The 19,574-nt window shown below is 39.6% G+C and overlaps 1 protein-coding gene across 3 annotated transcripts in view; it reads left to right on the top strand.

The window, feature by feature from the left end:
- LOC146321001 (glutamate receptor ionotropic, kainate 2) overlaps positions 1-19,574 on the top strand; it is a 371,281-nt gene that overhangs the window by 1,709 nt on the left and 349,998 nt on the right. For all 3 annotated transcript variants that reach the window (XM_084725990.1, XM_084725988.1, XM_084725989.1), the window contains exon 2: positions 1,722-2,197. In XM_084725990.1, the coding sequence (XP_084582116.1) occupies positions 2,080-2,197 (118 nt within the window). In that variant the 5' untranslated portion in view covers positions 1,722-2,079. The remainder of the gene's footprint in view (positions 1-1,721; positions 2,198-19,574) is intronic.

The following is a 19,574-nucleotide window of genomic DNA, read 5'->3' on the forward strand; positions in this document are numbered from 1 at the left end:
AATGCAAAGACTTCCTGTATTTAAAACAGTCTCTGCCCATGGTGCTGAAATATTATCAACGTTAAGACTTACTGTATATAAAGCAGAGTCACCGTCCACGGCTCTGAAACCTTATAATACACGTACTCGATTTAAAACACAGTCTCTGTCCAGGATGCTGAAACACCCACGGTACAAAGACTTACTGTATAGAGACCAGAGTCGCTGTCCATGGTGCTGAAACCTTATAACGTAAAGACTTACTGTATTTAAACACAGTCTCTGTCCAAGGTGCTGAAATATTATCAGTGTTAAGACTTACTGTATATAAAGTAGAGTTCTGAAACCTTATCAATCACTTATTTTAAAGGAGAGTCGCTGTCCGTGGTGCTGAAACACCCTCAACGGTTAAAACAAATCCAGTAAGATGTGGCCTAAACGTGAAGCCTTTAACTCCTTTACAGGCTCACTTAAATCTCAATAAATGATTTAATATGAGATGATATTACAAGAAATGAGTTTTAATGTTTTCCTTCCAAATATAATAATAATTTTCATTCATCATATATTGCTGACAGCTTGCATCTAAGGCCACCTTGCCTTTCTTTTCTTCTTCTTCTTTTTTTTTTTTTTTAAATCACCTTTGCGTTTAAATCAGCTTGACCTCCATAATGCAATATTTTGCATCCTGTCTGAGTTGTGAAGTTTTGAGAAGGAATCCGTGAGATTTTGAAATCGTGCATCGGGTTTAATCAACCAGAACTGACCCGAAAACTCTTCCCATCCAACATCTGCACACCCTGGAAATTATACAGCAATATTTTTGTGCTTCTCTGTCCAGGAAAACTTACCCACATGGTTGTAAAATCGTTGTGGAATTTTCTGATTTATAGGCTACGGTCAAGCCTATCGTAAAATATTGGATGTGGCACTTAAATGTTTTCGCCTTTCAGACCATGTAAGCACGGTCAGTAATTCAATAGTGGAGTAAAAAGGAGCCGATGTGGCACTTCTTGCCACCACAAGTCAAACGCCACACATGAAATTGAAATTTGCTGTCGATGTTTGGCTCTTATCTAACAGGCTGCACGAAAAAAGTAAAGAATAAAAAAAAGTAATAATTCCAGAGACAGAACATGAGTGCTGAAACACAGCGGCTGTGAGCCGAGGCTATTCATCATGTTGAGTGCACAGTGACAGGTTTGCCTCACATGAGTCCAAGCTTGAGTGACTCCGATCAAACACGGGCCAGTCTGTTCAAATTCATAGATTGGCTTTTGTGCACGAAGCGACGCTCCGCTGCCAGCGACGTCCATTGAACCGAACCGAGGGGGAAGAAGCGGAGAGCGGCGGGCTGGCTGGGGCGGGCTGGCCGGGGACACGACATCAGGGGAAGGGAAAGAGAAGGAAGGAAGGAAGGAAAGGAGGAGGGGGAAGTGGTGACAATTCGGGCAGGCGATACAGATCAAGGGGGCGAAGTGTGGTCAGCAGAAGCCGAGAAACATGCCCGATCCACCCTGTGCGCTCTCCCACTACTAGTGTTGGCTCGACGTCAGATGCTGTGCGGCAGTGCAGCAGGAGGAGCTCGGGCTGGCGAGGCTGCTCACACCGCCGCTCCGCTCTCTCTCTCTCTCTCACACACACACACACACTCCTTCACACGCTCACTTGGTCACACTGGATCTCCTCTCTCTCCCCCCCTCTCCTCCTCTCACCCCCCTCCTCCAATCTGTGTCTTTCAGTAGATGGATTTCTTCAAGCAGCTCTGCCCTGCCTAACATGGATGCCCGGCCACCTCCACCACCACCACCTCCACCATCATCTTCCTCAGCTGAGTCGGAGGGCTGTTTCTTCTTGGCGCAGTGAGCTGGACACGCAGTGCTTCTTCTTCTTCTTCTTTTCTTTTTTCCTTTTCTCCTTTTCCTTTTTTTTTTGCCAAATGGATGTGGGGGAGACCGCTGCCCAGCCCGCCCGCCGGTGCTGATCATGCCGTGATACTGTAGCCGCCTTGCTTCACATTAAAGGGGTTAAAGAGAGAAAGAAAAATCTGGGGAATATACCGATTCAGGGAATAAAAATCCTGTGCACCACACAAGCACCATGAAGATTACCTCCCTGCTCATATTTAATGCCAGAGTCAGGTGCACCGTCAGGCTTCTACTGCTGCTATTACACTGTGTGGGATATTGTCATGGGATGCCACACGTCCTGAGATTCGGTGAGTTCCTTCTTTTTTCTTCTCATGTAGCCCTAAAAGTTGAATTAGTGCGTTTTCACCCCCATGAAGCATGTTGCTCCCATCACGACCTGTTGGAGGTTCACTTTCCGTCACTTGTGGGAAACAGTAGAAGTTGCTGCTCTGAGTGTTTATTTGCAGTATCGTTTTTAGGAGCAATAGTATGAGGGGAGTGTATCCAAACAGTTGGCACAGAGCTGCACTACTACACTGCACGGCTGCCAAAAGGAGACATGAATATATAAATGATGTATAAGTCCATAGGGCAGCTGCTAACTTGTTGCTATTTAGAAAGTTTTAAAATTCAAAAGGTTTGTAGACATCACACCACAGCTCACTGTGAGTGTGTGTGTTATACATTTATATATAGTTTAGGTATAGTTCATGTCAGCCACTTTAGTGTATGAGTGTGTGTGTTAGTTTTGAGGATTTCAGATGAGATGCTATGGTATTTCTGTGTGTGTCACAGTATATTCATATGTGTGTGTGTGTGAGAGAGAGAGAAGTGAAAGAGAGACAGTTAAATATCATATACTACAATAGTTTTTCAAAGAATACGATGCATAATTCTTCAGACTTTGCCTCATCCATACTTCAGAATTATCATTAATACAGATTGATTGGTAACATTTTATGAGAACTGTAATTAATAATGGTAATGCTGGAATTAGTTCAATGTTATCAGTAGTTTGTGTAGTATAAAATAATTAGAAATAGTTTATAAACTATATCATCATCATCATGGCTGTCACGAGATGATCACAATTAAATGAGTAAACTAAGATTATATTGTTGCACACATTATAACATTTTTTATACTACAGTAAGTATGTGTGAATGATTACCAAATGATTTGAAAACCTTTAAGATAGAGAGATGAGATAGATATTTGTTACACTTAGTTCTTTGTTAGTAATTAGTTTGTAAACTAAACATTATTCAGATGTGATTATAAAGTTGCTATTGATGATTATATGTTACGTAGTTACGCCTGTAACTTACGTACATTACGTATGTGAACTCATGTAAGTAATATACTTCTATTAACCCAAAACATGGACTTTTCCTAAATCTTCAGTAGTTTTTTGTTGCCTATATTTTGAAATTCTACCCAAATGTTGCATATTTATTATTGATAACTTGACCATGACGTAGAAGGGTACATAAGGGTACTACGAGTTAGTAGTGACACTATAAACAGTATCTTAATTGTATCTATGAAAAAGTTGCAACTGATGTTTATAAAACTTTACAATTGTGTAATAAATTGTCTATAAAGCATAGTTAAACATTATTTGTATGTTTCTTTAAAAAACAAGTAATTGAAGTTTAATTAACTAGTTATTTACCATTTATTAATGATAGTTTTTATAAAGTGTTACTGATTGATTGATTTCTCATGTCATGCACTCAAAGTGTCCAACCTTCATGACCGTCTTCGAGACACCAAAAGCACAGTCAGAGTGTTCAAATATTTAACTACATTGCAAAATTACGGGTTATTTTGCTGCTGAAAACATTCATCCTTCTCCCACAAGCTTGGCCAAAAAACACTCAGTGACACAAAAGATTCCCTTCCTAAATCACAGCTCAGGTTTTTCATAATCAGCCAAAAGAAATCAAAATAAATGGAGGACATTTTTGTGAAAAGTACATCACTAATGTCCACTTAGACAGGACAGAGAAACAAAAAAAATGAACCTCATTCTCAGTTTCACCAAGCTTACACAACATGTCCTCCCCTGGAGAGACATTAAACCTGCCGCTCTCCAGGGCTGATGGTAATGTTCCTGAATGTAACTGTGCTCAAATTAATCTTGGTCTTTCATTTTGCTTTAAGGGAATTTTTGGCTGACATTTGACCCATAATTCCCATTAAAACTCCCACATAATCAGCTTGAAAGTAGGAAAAACTAAACATATTTCATCACTATACAGGAATAAAATGTGTCCTCCAACGTAGTGCAGCTACGTAATGCTGACACAAGAAACATTCCAACCCAAATCCAGTTTTTAAAATGACTGTATCATTCCATCAAATGAAACATTCTGGATGTCTTGTTGTGTTATTTCTTACCCAACATGAGGCTCAGTAGATTTGAATAACTCAGTGTTTCTAATGCTGGGGCCAGCGGTTAAGGCCACTGTCTTGCACCGTGCAGTGTTGCTTCATCTAGAGAAAAGAACAGCAGGATGGAGGAGAAACACTGTACGAAACACAAAATAAAAGGTTAGATTTAATCAGTCCATTTTATCAGTCATGTATTCTCTCAAGAAAAGACAGACTAACACACACAGGTACAGAAATATGCAGATTCCTACGACCCTGAAAAGCACACAGAGAGATTCATATCGACAGACGTATTTTTCGTTGAATAATCCAACTGTTTTTGTTTCGTATGGATTGGGAGAAACAGCAGTGATAGTATATAAAAGAAAGCTCCTCAGTGATTGATTCCACAATGTACATTTCATTAATTCATGAATGCAGATTGATGAGCTGCTGATTGATTTTTTTTGCTCGTGGAGCTATAAGATCTGAATCAAAGTGTGGATGGGGAGATCGGTGAAATCCTGTGCGTAGTCTCTTTACAGTACATTACAGTGACTGGCTCCCAGTCATTCAGTCCATGTGTAGAGGGGATTACAGTGTGCTGAGGGAGACACCCTGTGCCCCATTATATCCCATTATATGATCACCGTCCTTCAGTGGCTGTATGTGATGACATAATGCTGAAGCTGAATAGTTACAACCTGCCTTGTGGTTTACATTTATACCCCCTCTCTGCTTTTATCTACCTGCATCAGATAGCAGCCACACATGTTATTGACACATCTGCTCAGCAGGCATCTGTGGGTCATTATTTGTGTTGAATTTAAGGTTTCATCATGGAATGTGACAGACTTTGGTTTGGACTGGGGAAACATTCACCAAGAGCAAATCAGTGGCTCAAGAGAATGAGCTGGTTGGGTTAAAGCTGGGCCAGGCAGTCTATTTTTGGAATCATTGGGCAAAAGTAATAATAACCTCTATAACATAATGAGCATAATGTAGTTCAAGTTGTCTGAGAGAAAACTGGAATTCTGCTCCTCTACTCGGCTCGGTTTTCAGGCCTGTGATGGGAGATTTGGGCAATCACAGGTCGGTAAGATGGCTGACTGTTGAGTCTCACTCCTCAAAGTATTTAACAACCTGGGAATGAGACTCAACAATAAACCATCTTTATCCATTATTGCTTACTGCCCATCTAAACCTCAGTATATTTATAAGTCTGGGCTAATGTACAATGAGCAGGTCACTATGGTGAAATAAACCACAACAAATTAGTTTATTTCACCATAATGACACTCCCTGTGCATTATCCTACTTATTACACAGCAATTTACTAAAAAAAATCAATTATTTGACACAAAATGTTGATCAAAAAATGAATTAATTGATTTTGCCAAATCCTCCAGCATCTAACTGCATCCATAGCAACGTTCTGCCATCCATAGCAGCAGTCTGCTGTTCAGAAATAACAGGCCGTAACTGACCAATCAGAACTGAGTATTCAACAAAGCTACTAATATGCCTCCTAATTAGCGACAAGTCAATGGCGGATATGTGTGCTACAACATAAAGTGTTCCCAAAATTTGTATTCTGATGACATCATCAGGACCCCAATGAAGTCATCATGCCCTTGTGACTTCATCAGGGTTATTTTCTGTGATTTGTGTCTCCAGTGCCACAGAAGACACAAGCTGAGTAGCAGTGATAGCACCCCTCCTAACACCGGTATTCTTGATTGTGTAAGGTCAGGAGTTAGTGCAGCCACTTAGTATGATTAATATACTGTTACTGTTTAAACGAGTGCTTCCTGATTTTGTTTTAGCTCTTACTAATACATTTAAACCCTCACATTCCACCCCCTCCAATAAAAACATGAAGAGGAATTTTATTTTGAAAAACCACTAGAAAGCAACTCATATGCCTCTGGTAAAGTAGGTGTTGGCAGTATGTAACCTCAAAATAAATGGCTGCAATCTGCCATTAAAGTTATCTTTTTTCCAGTAACTGTCTAAGAGTACTTTTAAAATGAAAAAAAAAAAGTCACACTCATTCTGACCATTGATCTAAACAGGTTGTCAGTTTTAGTTTCCCTTTCAGAACAAGGTTTTAGCTGACAGCTCACAGTGATGATCATTCATCTAATTTCAAAAGCATGAGAGTAAAACAGTTCAATATGGAACCTGTAAGAGTAATCCTTCATACTGAAGATGTGAGCTCTTGTCATTTCAACTACGTGTGGCGGTAAACTTTGGAGCAGAAGGTGTTAGTTTTCCAGAATTATTTAGAGGCTTTATCTCATTAGATTTAATCAGTTTTATTCGGTTTTGACCAAAATGTGTGTGTTCTTATTTTGAACATGAGCAGAAATCTCACTGAAATACATTTGAGCTATTCAAGTAAAAATTAATTAAAATGAATTAATTTGTGATGTGAATAGGTGACACAGGCACATTCAAGGAGGTTAGTTCTCCAAACAAAAGACACAAAAGAGGACAGAAGACTAAATCATGCCTACATGTGTGTCAGCAGGGTTAATATTAAATGGCAAAAGCTGATCTATAGGAGACTGAAAGCAATACAGGATACATGAGAGTGCATTATATTCCATTATATTTCGAATTGTCTGGTGCCTTAAGTTTGAATTTAGACATTTCCACCATAAACTGATGTGTAAAGCACAAATCAATGTAGAAAAAAATACAGAAAATTTGAAATCTTGATGCTCCAAATGTCCCCCACACTCCTATTTAATGTTTCCATCCCCAATGTTGAAATGAAACCAACGCCCTCTGATGTGAGGGTGCTATTGAGAGCTATAGTTAGATCAAGGAGTGCATCTTCAAATACGGAAAGGGCCACAGTGTGTCTCACACCTTGACTTGTCCACTGTCAAAGCTGTGCTTCTTTAACTCCACCAATTGAATTTTGACGGCGCAAATGGGATTTCCTCTGCTTGTGGAGCAGCTCTGACTTGCAGAAATGACATGAAAGGAGCTCGCTATTAATGCAATAATCCCAACATTAAATTTCCGGACGTGTTTTGACCGTTCATTTGCAGTGGGTATTCTTTAAATTGGGAGCTCGCAAATGGTTCAACTCATTCAGTCGTTTGAAGAATTATGGTGCGAGAGTGACAGATAACTAAATTGGATTTCCATTTTGAAATTCAAGCACAAGGAAAACAGCTCAGAGCGAGAATGCCACAGCTGTTGTTTTTAATCAATCTGACCAGCTTCTGTTATAAAAAAAAAAGCTCTTTATAAATTCCCAGCTCTTATAAAAGATCTTCGGAGCAGAGATATGTATGGTTAAGATTATTTTTAAAACAGCCGTGCAGGGTAAGAGTTCAGCTGGTGTGATGCTTTAGCAGCTGTGTCTGTTGAGAACAGAGCCTCACACGCTGACAACCACTGATGATAGAAGCCACATAACTGAATTTTCCCATGGCCAACTTAAGATAACGCTTGATACAGATCAGCTGTAAGCAGACGGCAACATGCGACCTGCCAGCTCTGTAACCTGCTGAAATGTCCTGAAGTTTCTCAGCAGCTGAATTGCAGACAGGTGAGGTCAGGAAATTGGATTAGTTGTGTGGAGGAGAAGCCACATTCAGGGTCACTTCACAGGAATACGGCAGAATGTATTTCACACATGCACTGCATGAGTTGCTGGTGGAAAGCAGACAGTTCACTCCTTTATAAAAGTAGCATTAACAAAAAAGTTCAGGTCAAGGAAGTGGTCTAGCTAACAGCGGTATGGAAAGTCATGGATTAAATACAAAATTTTTCATCAGAGCCTCAGAGTCATGGCCATCCACGAGGTTCCTCACATCCAAAAGAAGCAGTTTTAAGCAGTATTTGTGTATCTATAAATGCATCAATTTACACTGGCACTTTATGTCTCTGTGATTTCTGCAGAGAGGAGATTGAATCAGGTGCGTTGGCGCTGGCTGCCGCGGTCGGCATTAGTATGAAGGTCACTGTCTAATGGGGCAGACGAGCTAAATGTTGCAGGTCGAGGCTAGAAAAACTCCCTCTTTAGAAAATAACTCGCTCTCTCAGAAGGCTGCCTGTCAATAACCGAACAGAAAAGTTCACATTATCCTCCAGGCTCTGGCCCCCACTTTGCTGATGACTTGTAAATAAGGAGCCCTGCAAAGAAATGCTAGCTGCTTGGAAGCAATGTGCGGCTAAGCGGCTCATTGCACTGTGGCGGACAATAGGTATGAAATGGGAGGTGATGATCACAGCATCCTTCAATGCACAACCTCATTTTCCTTTATGTTTTTCAGTTTGTGAAGCTATCTGCACCTGTGAGAATAGTCACACAGTAGCTATTCAACTATTTACATATGGACCTCCTGTTTTAGCTATGAAGAGTGACAAAGCCTCTTTTGAGAGGAGGTTGTGGTGGAAGAATGGGTTAAACACAGGACTCACATAGAAGGCCAGGGTTTGTGTGAAACTACAAGCCCCTGTTTCAGTTGCAGTTTGTTGAGGTTACACAACAAAACTACTTGGTTAGGTTTAGGAAAAGATCATTGTTTGTCTTTGCTATCTAGGTGTAAATAGCCACATTAGCTATGCATATAGCATTGTTGGCTGTTGATACCTAGGTGCATGTCTCTGCCCTGCCAGGCTATATAGACCCAGGTGTGTATAGTCACATTTGGTATTAACAGGTGCAAATAGCATTGTTTGCTATGGATACTTGGATGCATGTCTGTGCCTCATTAGTCTATTTAAACTTGGATGTAAATAGCTATATTATCTGTTTACAGTTGTTGTACAAGTAGGATTGTTGGCTACAGATACCTGGCTGTTTTTCTCTGCATAGCTAGGCTATATACACCTAGGTGGAAATAGTCACACTGGCTATTTACACAGGGTGTGAATTGCTACTTATGGTCTAGGTGCTAATAGCGTTGTTGCCTGTGGATACTTGGGTGCTTGTCTCCACCAAACTAGGCTATTTAAACTTGAGTATAAATAGCCACATTGGCTATTTACAACCTGGTTGCAAATAGCATTGTTAGTTATAGCCTGGATGTTGTCTCTGTATTGCTCAGTTACTACACCTTGGTGTAAAAAGCCGCTTTTGGTATTTACACTGGGTGCAAATAGCATTGTTGGCTATGGATACTTGGATGCTCGTCTGCACCACATTAGCCTATTTACACATGGGTATAAATGGCAACTGTGGCTATTTACAACCTGGGTGAAAATAGCATTGTTAGTTCTAGCCAGCGATACTATTTATAAACTGGGTGAAAATGGTGTTTTTAGGTGCGGATGCTTGGGTGGTTTTCTCTGCATCTCTTGACTTTTTACCCCCTGCGTGCAACTAGCATTCTCGGCCACTGACATCTGTGTGTCAATAGCATCTGCCTTATAAGTAACATACACCACTTTTATAGCTGTAGTGCCAAAAGGCAACAAACTCACTCCATGTGTATTAATCTGCAGCTGCAAATAGTTCCTAACAAATACATAATTTCCTCCTGTTTGACTAACATTTGCTAAAAACAACAGAGGCCAGATATTTTTGGATATTATTCAGCCCTTTACAAAAACCAGAACGTATAAACCCATATTTAAAGATTTAAATCTTCAGTAGGAAGCAGATGGCCTGGAGGGCTGAGAGCCACAGACAGTGTGTCTCTCAATCCTTCCTGACTTCTCAACCCTAACACATTGTTGGTGCTGGACAGAAAAAACATCAGCCTGGCACAAAGCCCAACCCATACTAAAATAACACTCTTTTTCAAGTTCATTCAATAACAGAGACTAACAAATTTAGAATTATAAACCATAGAAGCCATGGTCTTGCCCTCTGCTAGGCTGAAGTGGAGGGAAGTTTTTTGGTTTGCTTTACAGTAAGAGGGCGCTGTTCTGCCAGTGGTAATCAAGGTAAAGCTGTCAGAGTCTGGCAGTGACAGATGGTAGAAGGAGAGAAAGTCTGAGGGAAAAATCATTTCCAACATGTTTATCCACTTATACAGACAAAGAGGCTGAGGAGGGGAGGAACTGAGAAACATACATACACTGCACCTTTAATCCATTCACCCGCAGGAGCCCATGGGCAAGGCTTTAATATCTGTGTCTTCATGTCGACCATATATGACCAGAGACTGCTCTGCAGTTGTAATTGAAAGAGTATCAGACTGGCCAGCTGTCTGATAGCGATCCTGAGGGTGGAGTTGGATGAGCGGTGAGGAACAGCCTTTTTTGCAGTCTGAGCAGTCTATTCACCATGGAGCCAACTGTACATTTGTCAAAAGCCTGACTTCTGACCTTCTGCTCAGAGCCAAAACAAAACACAGCGCAAGACCAAATTGTCCTCCTTTTCATAGACACAGAATAGAGTGTGTGACTGGGTGACGTGTCCCTTTTTTCCCACTCTGTGTGGCTGTGTGAAGTGGATTATCTGCTGGACTGAGTGTATGATGTGTCTGCCTGTGTATACAGTACATTGCAGCTGTGATGCTGCTGTTTGCTGAAAACAATTTTCTTGGACACCCAAAATGCACTGTTGTGCTGTGTTATGATTTGTTTACATCAGCATATATGCGGGCCATTTGGGGGTTTGAGTTTTACTCTTAAATTAAGCTGGAAAAGATATTTTTAAGGATCAAACTCTTGGCTATTAAACCCTGTAACAGGCCAACCTCCTAGTGATTATATTTTTTATTGCATGTAGATGTCAACTCTGTCTTGATAAAATGTTACATTTTTTTCATCTCACAGCATAGATGTAGTGAGCAGCCATTTTATTTTTTAAAGTGTCAGAGTTGTCTTAATGTTAATCAAAATGCACATTTTTAAACCATAATTCTTATTTAGCTTTGATCTAGAAGAACTAGAGTTGATATGTTATGGTTGAGACACATCTGATAGAAATATTATTGAATGAATTTGTCTAAAAATAGAAAGTTTTTGAGCAGTATTCCTGCCTTTTTTAAACCGAGACAGGGGTCCTTAGGGTATAGCTGACCTTTTTTTTTTTTTATGCCTGATTAAATTATGTTTTTGTAAAAATCTGATGGACTTAATGAAAATCCAGGACAACATTTTCATGAAAAAATATTGTAATAGCACATTTTCACACCTATATTATCAGTAAGGTAGGAATTAGAATGTGTTCACCAGACAGCACTGACCAGTTTATTTTTAGACTATAAATGTTCTGATTAGTCCATATTTTTATCACAACAATAAGAAGAAATAGTCATGTGCTTATTTTTAAAAAGCTACAAAAAGAACACTGGCAGAAATATCATTGTATAATATTGGCAGATTTTTTAAGCTCTCAATTATTTATCTGTACCAGCCTCAAATATCCAGTATCAGTCAGCTCTTAGAGCTCACAAAGGACCTGATGTCTTCCATATTTTGCTTTTACATTACAATAGAAATGTCTGACAATGTTAAAATGGCATAACAAACAAAATCTATCTAACACCCTCCACCTGATATTTAAATGTTGATGTGTCCAGTGAGGACATCTTTTACTTCTGTGATGTTTGAATTAAAAACCAATAGATGCTCCTGCCAGTGTTGCTGACAGTGTGTAATCCAGGATACAGCAGGTTGCCAGATCATCAGGTCAGGTATCCCCCTGCTATTTATGTCTCCATCAAAAGAACCCATGTTTAATACACAAACCTGCCAACTGTTGGCAGATCGATTCTCAGTATAGATTCTGATGCAAAGTATTGTTTTGAGTATCAGTACTCAATAGGATCAATACCAAATAATTGGATCTATCACATGTTAGATGATATCCTGGGAACATGAATATTCCTTCCTTCTTTGTGGTGCAATATTTGCAGCTTTGCTGTTATTATGTGCATGCACAAAGTGATCATTCTTATAATGAACATTTCTTTATTTTCCATCAAAAAATATTTAAACCTGCATGTATGCAAGTAATTAACAGAGAATAGTAACGAAATGCCTCATGCTCAACAAATTATTTTTAGCAATTTTATATTTCCAATCATGTGATATAATAGTACACAAATAGTAAATTTTGTGCTGTTGCCCACCCCTACTACCAACTATATGATTACCTTACCATGGAGTTAAAATACACTGTAAAAATAAAACATTTGTTTCAACTTAAAAAAGTTGCTGTCCAGGCTGCCTTCAAATTTTAAGTCGATTTGAACTTGATTAAACTTGAGAAAGCATGCTCAGTGAGCTTCAGATATTAAGTTGAACCAACAACTCCTCAGTCACACTGAACACAACAAACATTTGATTTTCTTTCACATTCTCTCAGTTGAAAAAGTCATTTCATCATTTTCACACAAAGAACTCACAGCTGCATCTGCTCCTGTTGGCACAAAAACAACATGTGAAACTGCTCCCAGTGAATTTATTTCATTTTGAGTGTTGGGGGAGGGACTGAATTCAATACGAACCTTCATCACGGTTCATGTTTTCATTATTATGAAAATAAACAATCATGACTTATCTTAGAGATGCACAGCATGTTTTCATCATATTTTCCTCAAACAATGCGTGCTGGGAAGTCTGCTATGCTGATGATTTTTTTTTACAAACTTGAAATGAGTTGACTGAATGTGAATAAGTTCAATCAGCTCATTAAATTAAGTTAAAAAATGGCAAGTCGGAAGAACTCATGTTTATAAGGTTTTAGGTGTTCTGAATAAATAATATAAATAAAGAAATAATATAAATAAAGACATACAATAAAGTTAACTTGGATAAATAAACTTGTATATTTGTTTTAGTTGATTCCACTAAAAATATCTGCTTGAACTTTTGCAGTCTGCCATGATCATTTGAGATAGTTCAAAATATTGGTAGGGACAATGTAGTTGCACCTGGTTGAGAATAAAATGCAATAGCTTGGTGAAATTGAATGAGTTTCTCTATTTTACACAAATTCAGAATTGAATGCAGTACATTGTATTGACTTATAGTACAAGTTATTTCTTTTTTATCTGTCTCGTTTAAATTGAATCCTTTCCTCCTCTCTTTAGCTTCGGTTTTTCAGAATTGCTTGCTGTACAGAAGGCTGTGCGCACACAGGGAGAACAATATCCAAGAAGATAATATGACAATAATCATTTCCATGTGGACTGCCACACTTGCTGGACTGCGCATTATATTTACCGCTTGTATCGTCACACTTTCTAAATTTGTGACGCCACATGGGAGGTAACACTGCCTGCAAAGCCCAGCAACACATCCTCCTTGTATTTTTCTACGAGGATGATGACATGAACAGCTTTTCCCAGTTGGCAAACCTTGTTTACAGAAAATCCAACATGACACAAAATGCTGCATCACTTGAACAATGAGCAGCCGACTAGCCCACAGTAGTTACCTAATACTGAAAACACACAGTTTTCAGGCAATGGATAAATGGAAACGAGATGTAAGCATGCAGGTTCGCTGCAGTGTGTGTGTGTGTGTGAAGTGCTGAGTTTAAATTGTTTTTTGTACTCAGTTGTTAGAGACTGTGTTTCCCCTGTGGGTGTGTATTGAAGAGCAGCGTTTTCAGTCAACCGAAGCTACATCACACTCACTGGTGAAGTAAGTAAGAGATGAAATCTTGAACACAATCAATAGTCATGATGGAAGAAAATAAAGAGAGTAAGGTCAAGGTTGAAAAATGAAGCAGGTTATGGTTTATGATTTGTAATTGTGTCAGAAAGGCTCACGCCAAAGCAGACTGGAACATTTATATACAGTTTTTGGCAGTTCAGGCTCTGTGGCTGAGCATGATTATAATGTGAATCCAAGCTGTGTGTTAAAGATTCAGCAGGGACTGTAATAAAAACAGAAGCCAGCGGAGAGATTGGACTGAAAAAACACACAATGTATAAAAAAGAGGATGCAAGTACGAGTTGATAAATTGTTAAATGTTGGGGGAAAATGAGTATTTGCTTGTTTTGCAAAGTCAGATTAGAAGTATGGAGCCAACATGGCCTCACACTTAAACGACAGAGTAGTTTGAATGCCAGTGACTCCCAAAACAACATATATGTACGGGACCTTAGTATGTGACGTAAGACATGATGTTAAACATGTGTTAAAGATCGCGGGTGTAAGATCTAAGAAGACTTATTTGTGGAATATGGCAGAAATGGAATATAATCATAAGTCTGTTTTTATTAGAAATAGTTGTTTGTATGTACAGCGGGCACAGGTCCTCTTCCACAGAGGCTGCTGTGTTTCTGCAGTAACCCATAATGGACAAAGAGAGGCTGCTGCCTCCAAAACATAAATTTGAGCTGTAATAAGCTCACATTAGCTGTTTTTCTGGTGAGGATGGGCTGATGGAGCAGAGGTCAGGACAAGGTTAGCCTAGCTTGGTGTAAAGATAAGAAGCAAAGGGAAACAGCTAGTGTGGCTCTGTCCAAAGTGAGGAAACATACCAACCAACAACTCTAAATCTGTCTCTATATCTTGTTCATTTAACCTGCTGTTACATGATGGTGTTATTTCTTGATAAACTACATTTCCAGCCCAGCAAATCCCTAGTTCATGCTTGGCAGATGGATTAAGACAGATTTCAACCCCAAATCGTCCGACGTTCCTGCGGCACCTAATTAATTGCCTGATCTGTCAACAATCTGGCTGGATGGATGCCTATCAGACCAGACATTCTGGTTGGTTATCTGCAGTTTGAGCAGGTCCATGGTCAGATTTTTGCACATGGCTCCTGTCAAAGTTTCCCTGTTGAGGTTGTTTTAATGCTTAAATAATGCAGTAGTATTTGAAATGTAGCTATCTGTAGTACTGACTGAGACTGTGCTGTGATCGGAATATAACTGAACTTTGCTGCACAACACACCATACTGTCTGCATCTTTCAGCCATCTGTGGCTCCATATTCATCTTTTTTTCTGCATGCTGTCTGTGCAAAGTCGAAAACATATAAAATAATGGTGCCTTTCTCTTTTCTGTCAATGCAGCTATCTCATTTGAATAAATCTTGGGATTGCAATGGACTAAACTGATTGTTTACATTCGATCAAACCATACAGTGTGAACATAGAGATTCTGTGCAAGGCAAATTAAAATGTTTAGTGGCACAATCAATGTGAAGGATAAGTAAGAAAGCACAAAGTTTTAGACTCAATCAGAAACCAACCTGAGCCCAACATGCATATATTAATTACAAAGATTTAAGTATCTTTATTGTCCCTTACAGGGAAACACATTTGCAGCCAAGATCTTACAAAAACAGAAACAAGACCTTAACACTGGTGGACAACCAATAAACAATAGAACATAGTTTAGAAAGTGGTTCAGGGGGAGATTCTACAACATCCAGCTCAAAGTACAAGTTAATCATAGCAGAAAACTGTTCAAATGAGCAATCTGCAGATGACCATTTAATACTATGTGCTCTTTAACATGTGAATGGTAGCAGGGATGAAGGAAGCTTCACTCTTGGTCCTTATAGTGGGCACCCTAACATCGACCTGTTGGTAACAGTTCCAAATCTGGCCAAAGGGGGTGATCCTGGTACTCCAGATGGGAATTACTCTTCCTAAACACCGGCTCGGTATTTATACGTCTTTACACTGGTCTTGACTCCACTGGTGGACTCAGAGAGTGTGGATTGGGGTGGTGGCTCCATGTTCAAAAAAGCACTCCAAAAGTGCCCTCTGTGATTGCCTTCATGTGAAAAAAAACAAGATAAAGTGCCCTCTTGAGTGCCCGTCAGTTGACAAAATGTTATTAAGTGCCTTCAAAGGTGTCCTTCCAATGGACAGAAGTCAGTAAAGTGCCCTCTCTGGTGCCCTTCCTGGGAACAAAATGTGGTAATATACCTTATGAGATGCCCTTCCAGTGGACAAAATGTGATAAAGTGCCTTTTATGGTGCCCTTCCAATGTATAAAACATAATTAAGTGCACTAGATGGCCCTTCAGATAACAAAACCTGATAAAGTGCCCTCTATGGTGTTCTTCCAGTGGACAAAAAGTGGTAATATGCCTTATTAGGTGCCCTTCCACAGAGTTCACCACTACTTAACTTCTCCCTGAAAAATTACTAACCACTTTGATGAGGCAACCAATCCTGCTTTTGTTGGCCAAAGAAATATTCATAGCAAGCAACAATACAAAACATTTAAAATGAGTCAATAAAACTTCTATAAAACCATCATCTTGGAGTGGACGCTGTTGATTTAAGCATTTATAGCAATCCACCAACTCAATAACAGCACTGTAGATGGTGGTTAGTACAAGAAGTCTTTCTGAAACTGATTATTATGTCTCTACTTTTTGACATGTTTAATTTAAGGAAGGACTCATCAACCTTTGGCCTGAGCTGATGTTCATTCCCTTCAAGAAGACTTCATCATCACAGAATCTTCCACAAATTTACTGATGTGTCTGTTTGTGTAGTAGCTGCAACAGTCATTATTATACAGTATGTAAAGTAGTGGTAAGAGAAAACACCCTTGAGAAGAACCTGACTGTAAAAAGAGACATTTACCATCACACACTGGAACCTGTCAGTCAAGCAGTCCAGGATTGAGCCAATTAGATTAGAATCCAGTTTACTTCTACTGCTAACAGTCATTTGGACCTTAAAGACCTCTACTCTGATTTGTTTGTGTTGCCAGATATGGTCAACGAGTTTTGGTTTCTGCCCAGGCAAAATTATGTCCAACCTGGCAACCTCACCATGACAACCAGACCTCTACACCCACATCTTCACCAAAAAAATAGTTCCAGCACCAGACTCCACCTAACAAGTTTAGAGGTGTGTTTCCCCCTGCTATCATTCTTCATGCTAAGCTAGGCTAATTAAATCCCGAATACCGAACTCTTCCTTTCATGCTAACGCAGAACAGATGGAGGCTGGGGTTATGGATGGAAAATCCTCAGCAGCATGATTGATCCATACAGTTAGAGTGTGAGCTGCCACACTTGAAAGATTGTCTTCGCTCATGATCTCACAATTTCCAATCATACTCAAAGTACTCCACTGCTCTTCCCGATCACGATGCTCCACTCAGTATGCACTCGATGCAGCACACAGAGTCAAATCTTCATGCTGAAATGGCTGATTTTCCGGTAATTTGTTTACAGGCTCTACATCTTCCCAGCTTGAATTAGCGAGCTGAATTAGAAGAAGTGTTGGAAGTCAAGGTTACCCAGAGCTAGCAAACGGAGTTATCATTTCAATTAGAGGCATGCTGGTTGAACTACATTTGACCTCAATCAGACGAAACTAATCTGATTTGATGGAACTGTGTTAAGGAGGATATTAAAGGAAGATACCTTTAAAAGAGAAAATCAATTTCTTGCACTTTTTCTGTTTTGAATGCTTGCGTTACCAGTGTAAGACGAGGATACAATAAATCAGCAGTTTCTTTTACGAATATCATTATTGAAATCCAAGTTTCATGAAAAAACAACAACAAAAAAGAACAAATTCCCCACTCTGCAATATCTTCAAGAAATAAAGCCTTTGGCTGTTTTAGATTAATAGGAGACAGTTCTGTTTTTACAATTGGGTTTTTCCCATTTTAGTTTTTATCAACTTCAAAGTCCTAACTGTACCTGAAAATGATCATCCATGAGCACTCTATTCATTTTCACAGCCTCTTCTCATTGTAACATGACCGATAAAGAGATCAGACAAAAATCTGCTCTCACTTTCCAGCATATGAGAGAACGTGCACCTATACAAAACCAATAATGCTGAGCACAGGGCTTCTATATATTTAGAATGGAATTCACTGCTGGTCTCCTTCAAGTGCCTTTGTGTTCATTACGGCTCTCTGCAGCGTAAATGTGGTTTATATACTCTGCCATCAGCACTTCTTCCACCAGTAAGTGCTCCGTGAGAGAGGTCTTTCACTCAAAACTGGTAAATAGCAATTTATTGTAAAAACGTGTGTGCATTTATCTGTAACTCAATTAACAGCGGGCAGTGTCAGGCAAAGGCTGCTTTATGACATTGAGATGAGGACATCAGTACAACCTTTCTCTGTTGCCAAAGCATTTAGCTAACACCTTTGGATGTCACGCTGCAGTGATGGCAGGGTGATAAACCTGCTGTAAACCGGGGCCCAGTAGAAATGGCTTCAATGATTCATCTGAATAAACAAAATTTAAAGGACAGCTTGGGTCATAGTCACAGCATATGTCTTCATATTCCCTTCCAAATACATTTGACTAACCAGGGGCCTGGTTTCCAACCTGACTGATAGTTTCTATTTAACGTCTATTGCCCCTTGAAGCTGCAACTTTGATCACTCCGTCATGAAAGTGACCAGTGGCCAAATTCTGACTCCTTAGTCCTTAATGTCAGTTTTGTGTTAGTTTTGCACATGCAGGTTAGACTCAAAATAAACCTTGCACTTTTAATGAGCTTCGGACATGCAGGAAAGGACTATGTTGGGGGACCTTCAATGTCATTGTCAGGTGATCTTCATTATCATAGACAGGTGACATTCCTTGTCATGGTGACAATAATAAACATTAAACATTAAGTTAGTTAGTTAAGTAAGCTGTGTAAGTTATGTACAATACATAATTTAAAAAGAAGTCAGCTGTGATTTTTGGTTAGTCTCCTGTGTTTTTGATTGACCCATCCTTTCACTCCTCCTCCTCCATATGTGGGCCTTCACTGTCTTTATACAGCATCACCTTACTTTGATGGTACATAACAATAGAGGGGCGCCTCCAGAAATCATGCTAGGAGCGTAGCCTCGTATAGCCAGACCTGTTTCCACACATTATCATTCTGCAAGAAGGAAAAAAAATCGCTTTGGCTTGTTTGTATTTCATTGAACCAATCATAATCTTCTTGGGTGGTGCAAAGCCCAGGAGGCAGTGGTGGTCCCTCTGCAACATAGTGTTGGGGGTATTTGTATGTGGGGAGGCAAGACCTGGCTAAAACCCTGCAAAAGGAAAGGTGCGGTCATACCATTAGTGACCCAGGTGGTAACTTTACGTTTTTAGTGTGTAGGTTGCTAGCTCGGCGGTTGTTGTTGATGCCTGTGGGACGGGGATTTTGAAAACGGTAGCATGCAGATCGTAGATGCTGCACGAAAACAGCGAGTGGCAGACTTATATCCACAATCTACATCCAGTAGTTAGACTGCTAGCTGGATACCTACAGTATCATAGTTTGAAGCACAGGGCTGCTGATCAAGCTGATATAGTTGATGCATGGATAATTTTGCTGCAATGACTTTTAGCTAAGATATTTATTGATATTTGCCTCTCTGACTGAAAATTTTGGACATCCCTGGACCAATGGTTCAATCTGTGCTCTAGGTGGAACATGTTGTAGTTCACAAA

This window comes from Lutjanus erythropterus, chromosome 9 (genome assembly GCF_056507025.1).
Source record: "Lutjanus erythropterus isolate fLutEry1 chromosome 9, fLutEry1.hap2, whole genome shotgun sequence".
NCBI lineage: Eukaryota > Metazoa > Chordata > Actinopteri > Lutjaniformes > Lutjanidae > Lutjanus > Lutjanus erythropterus.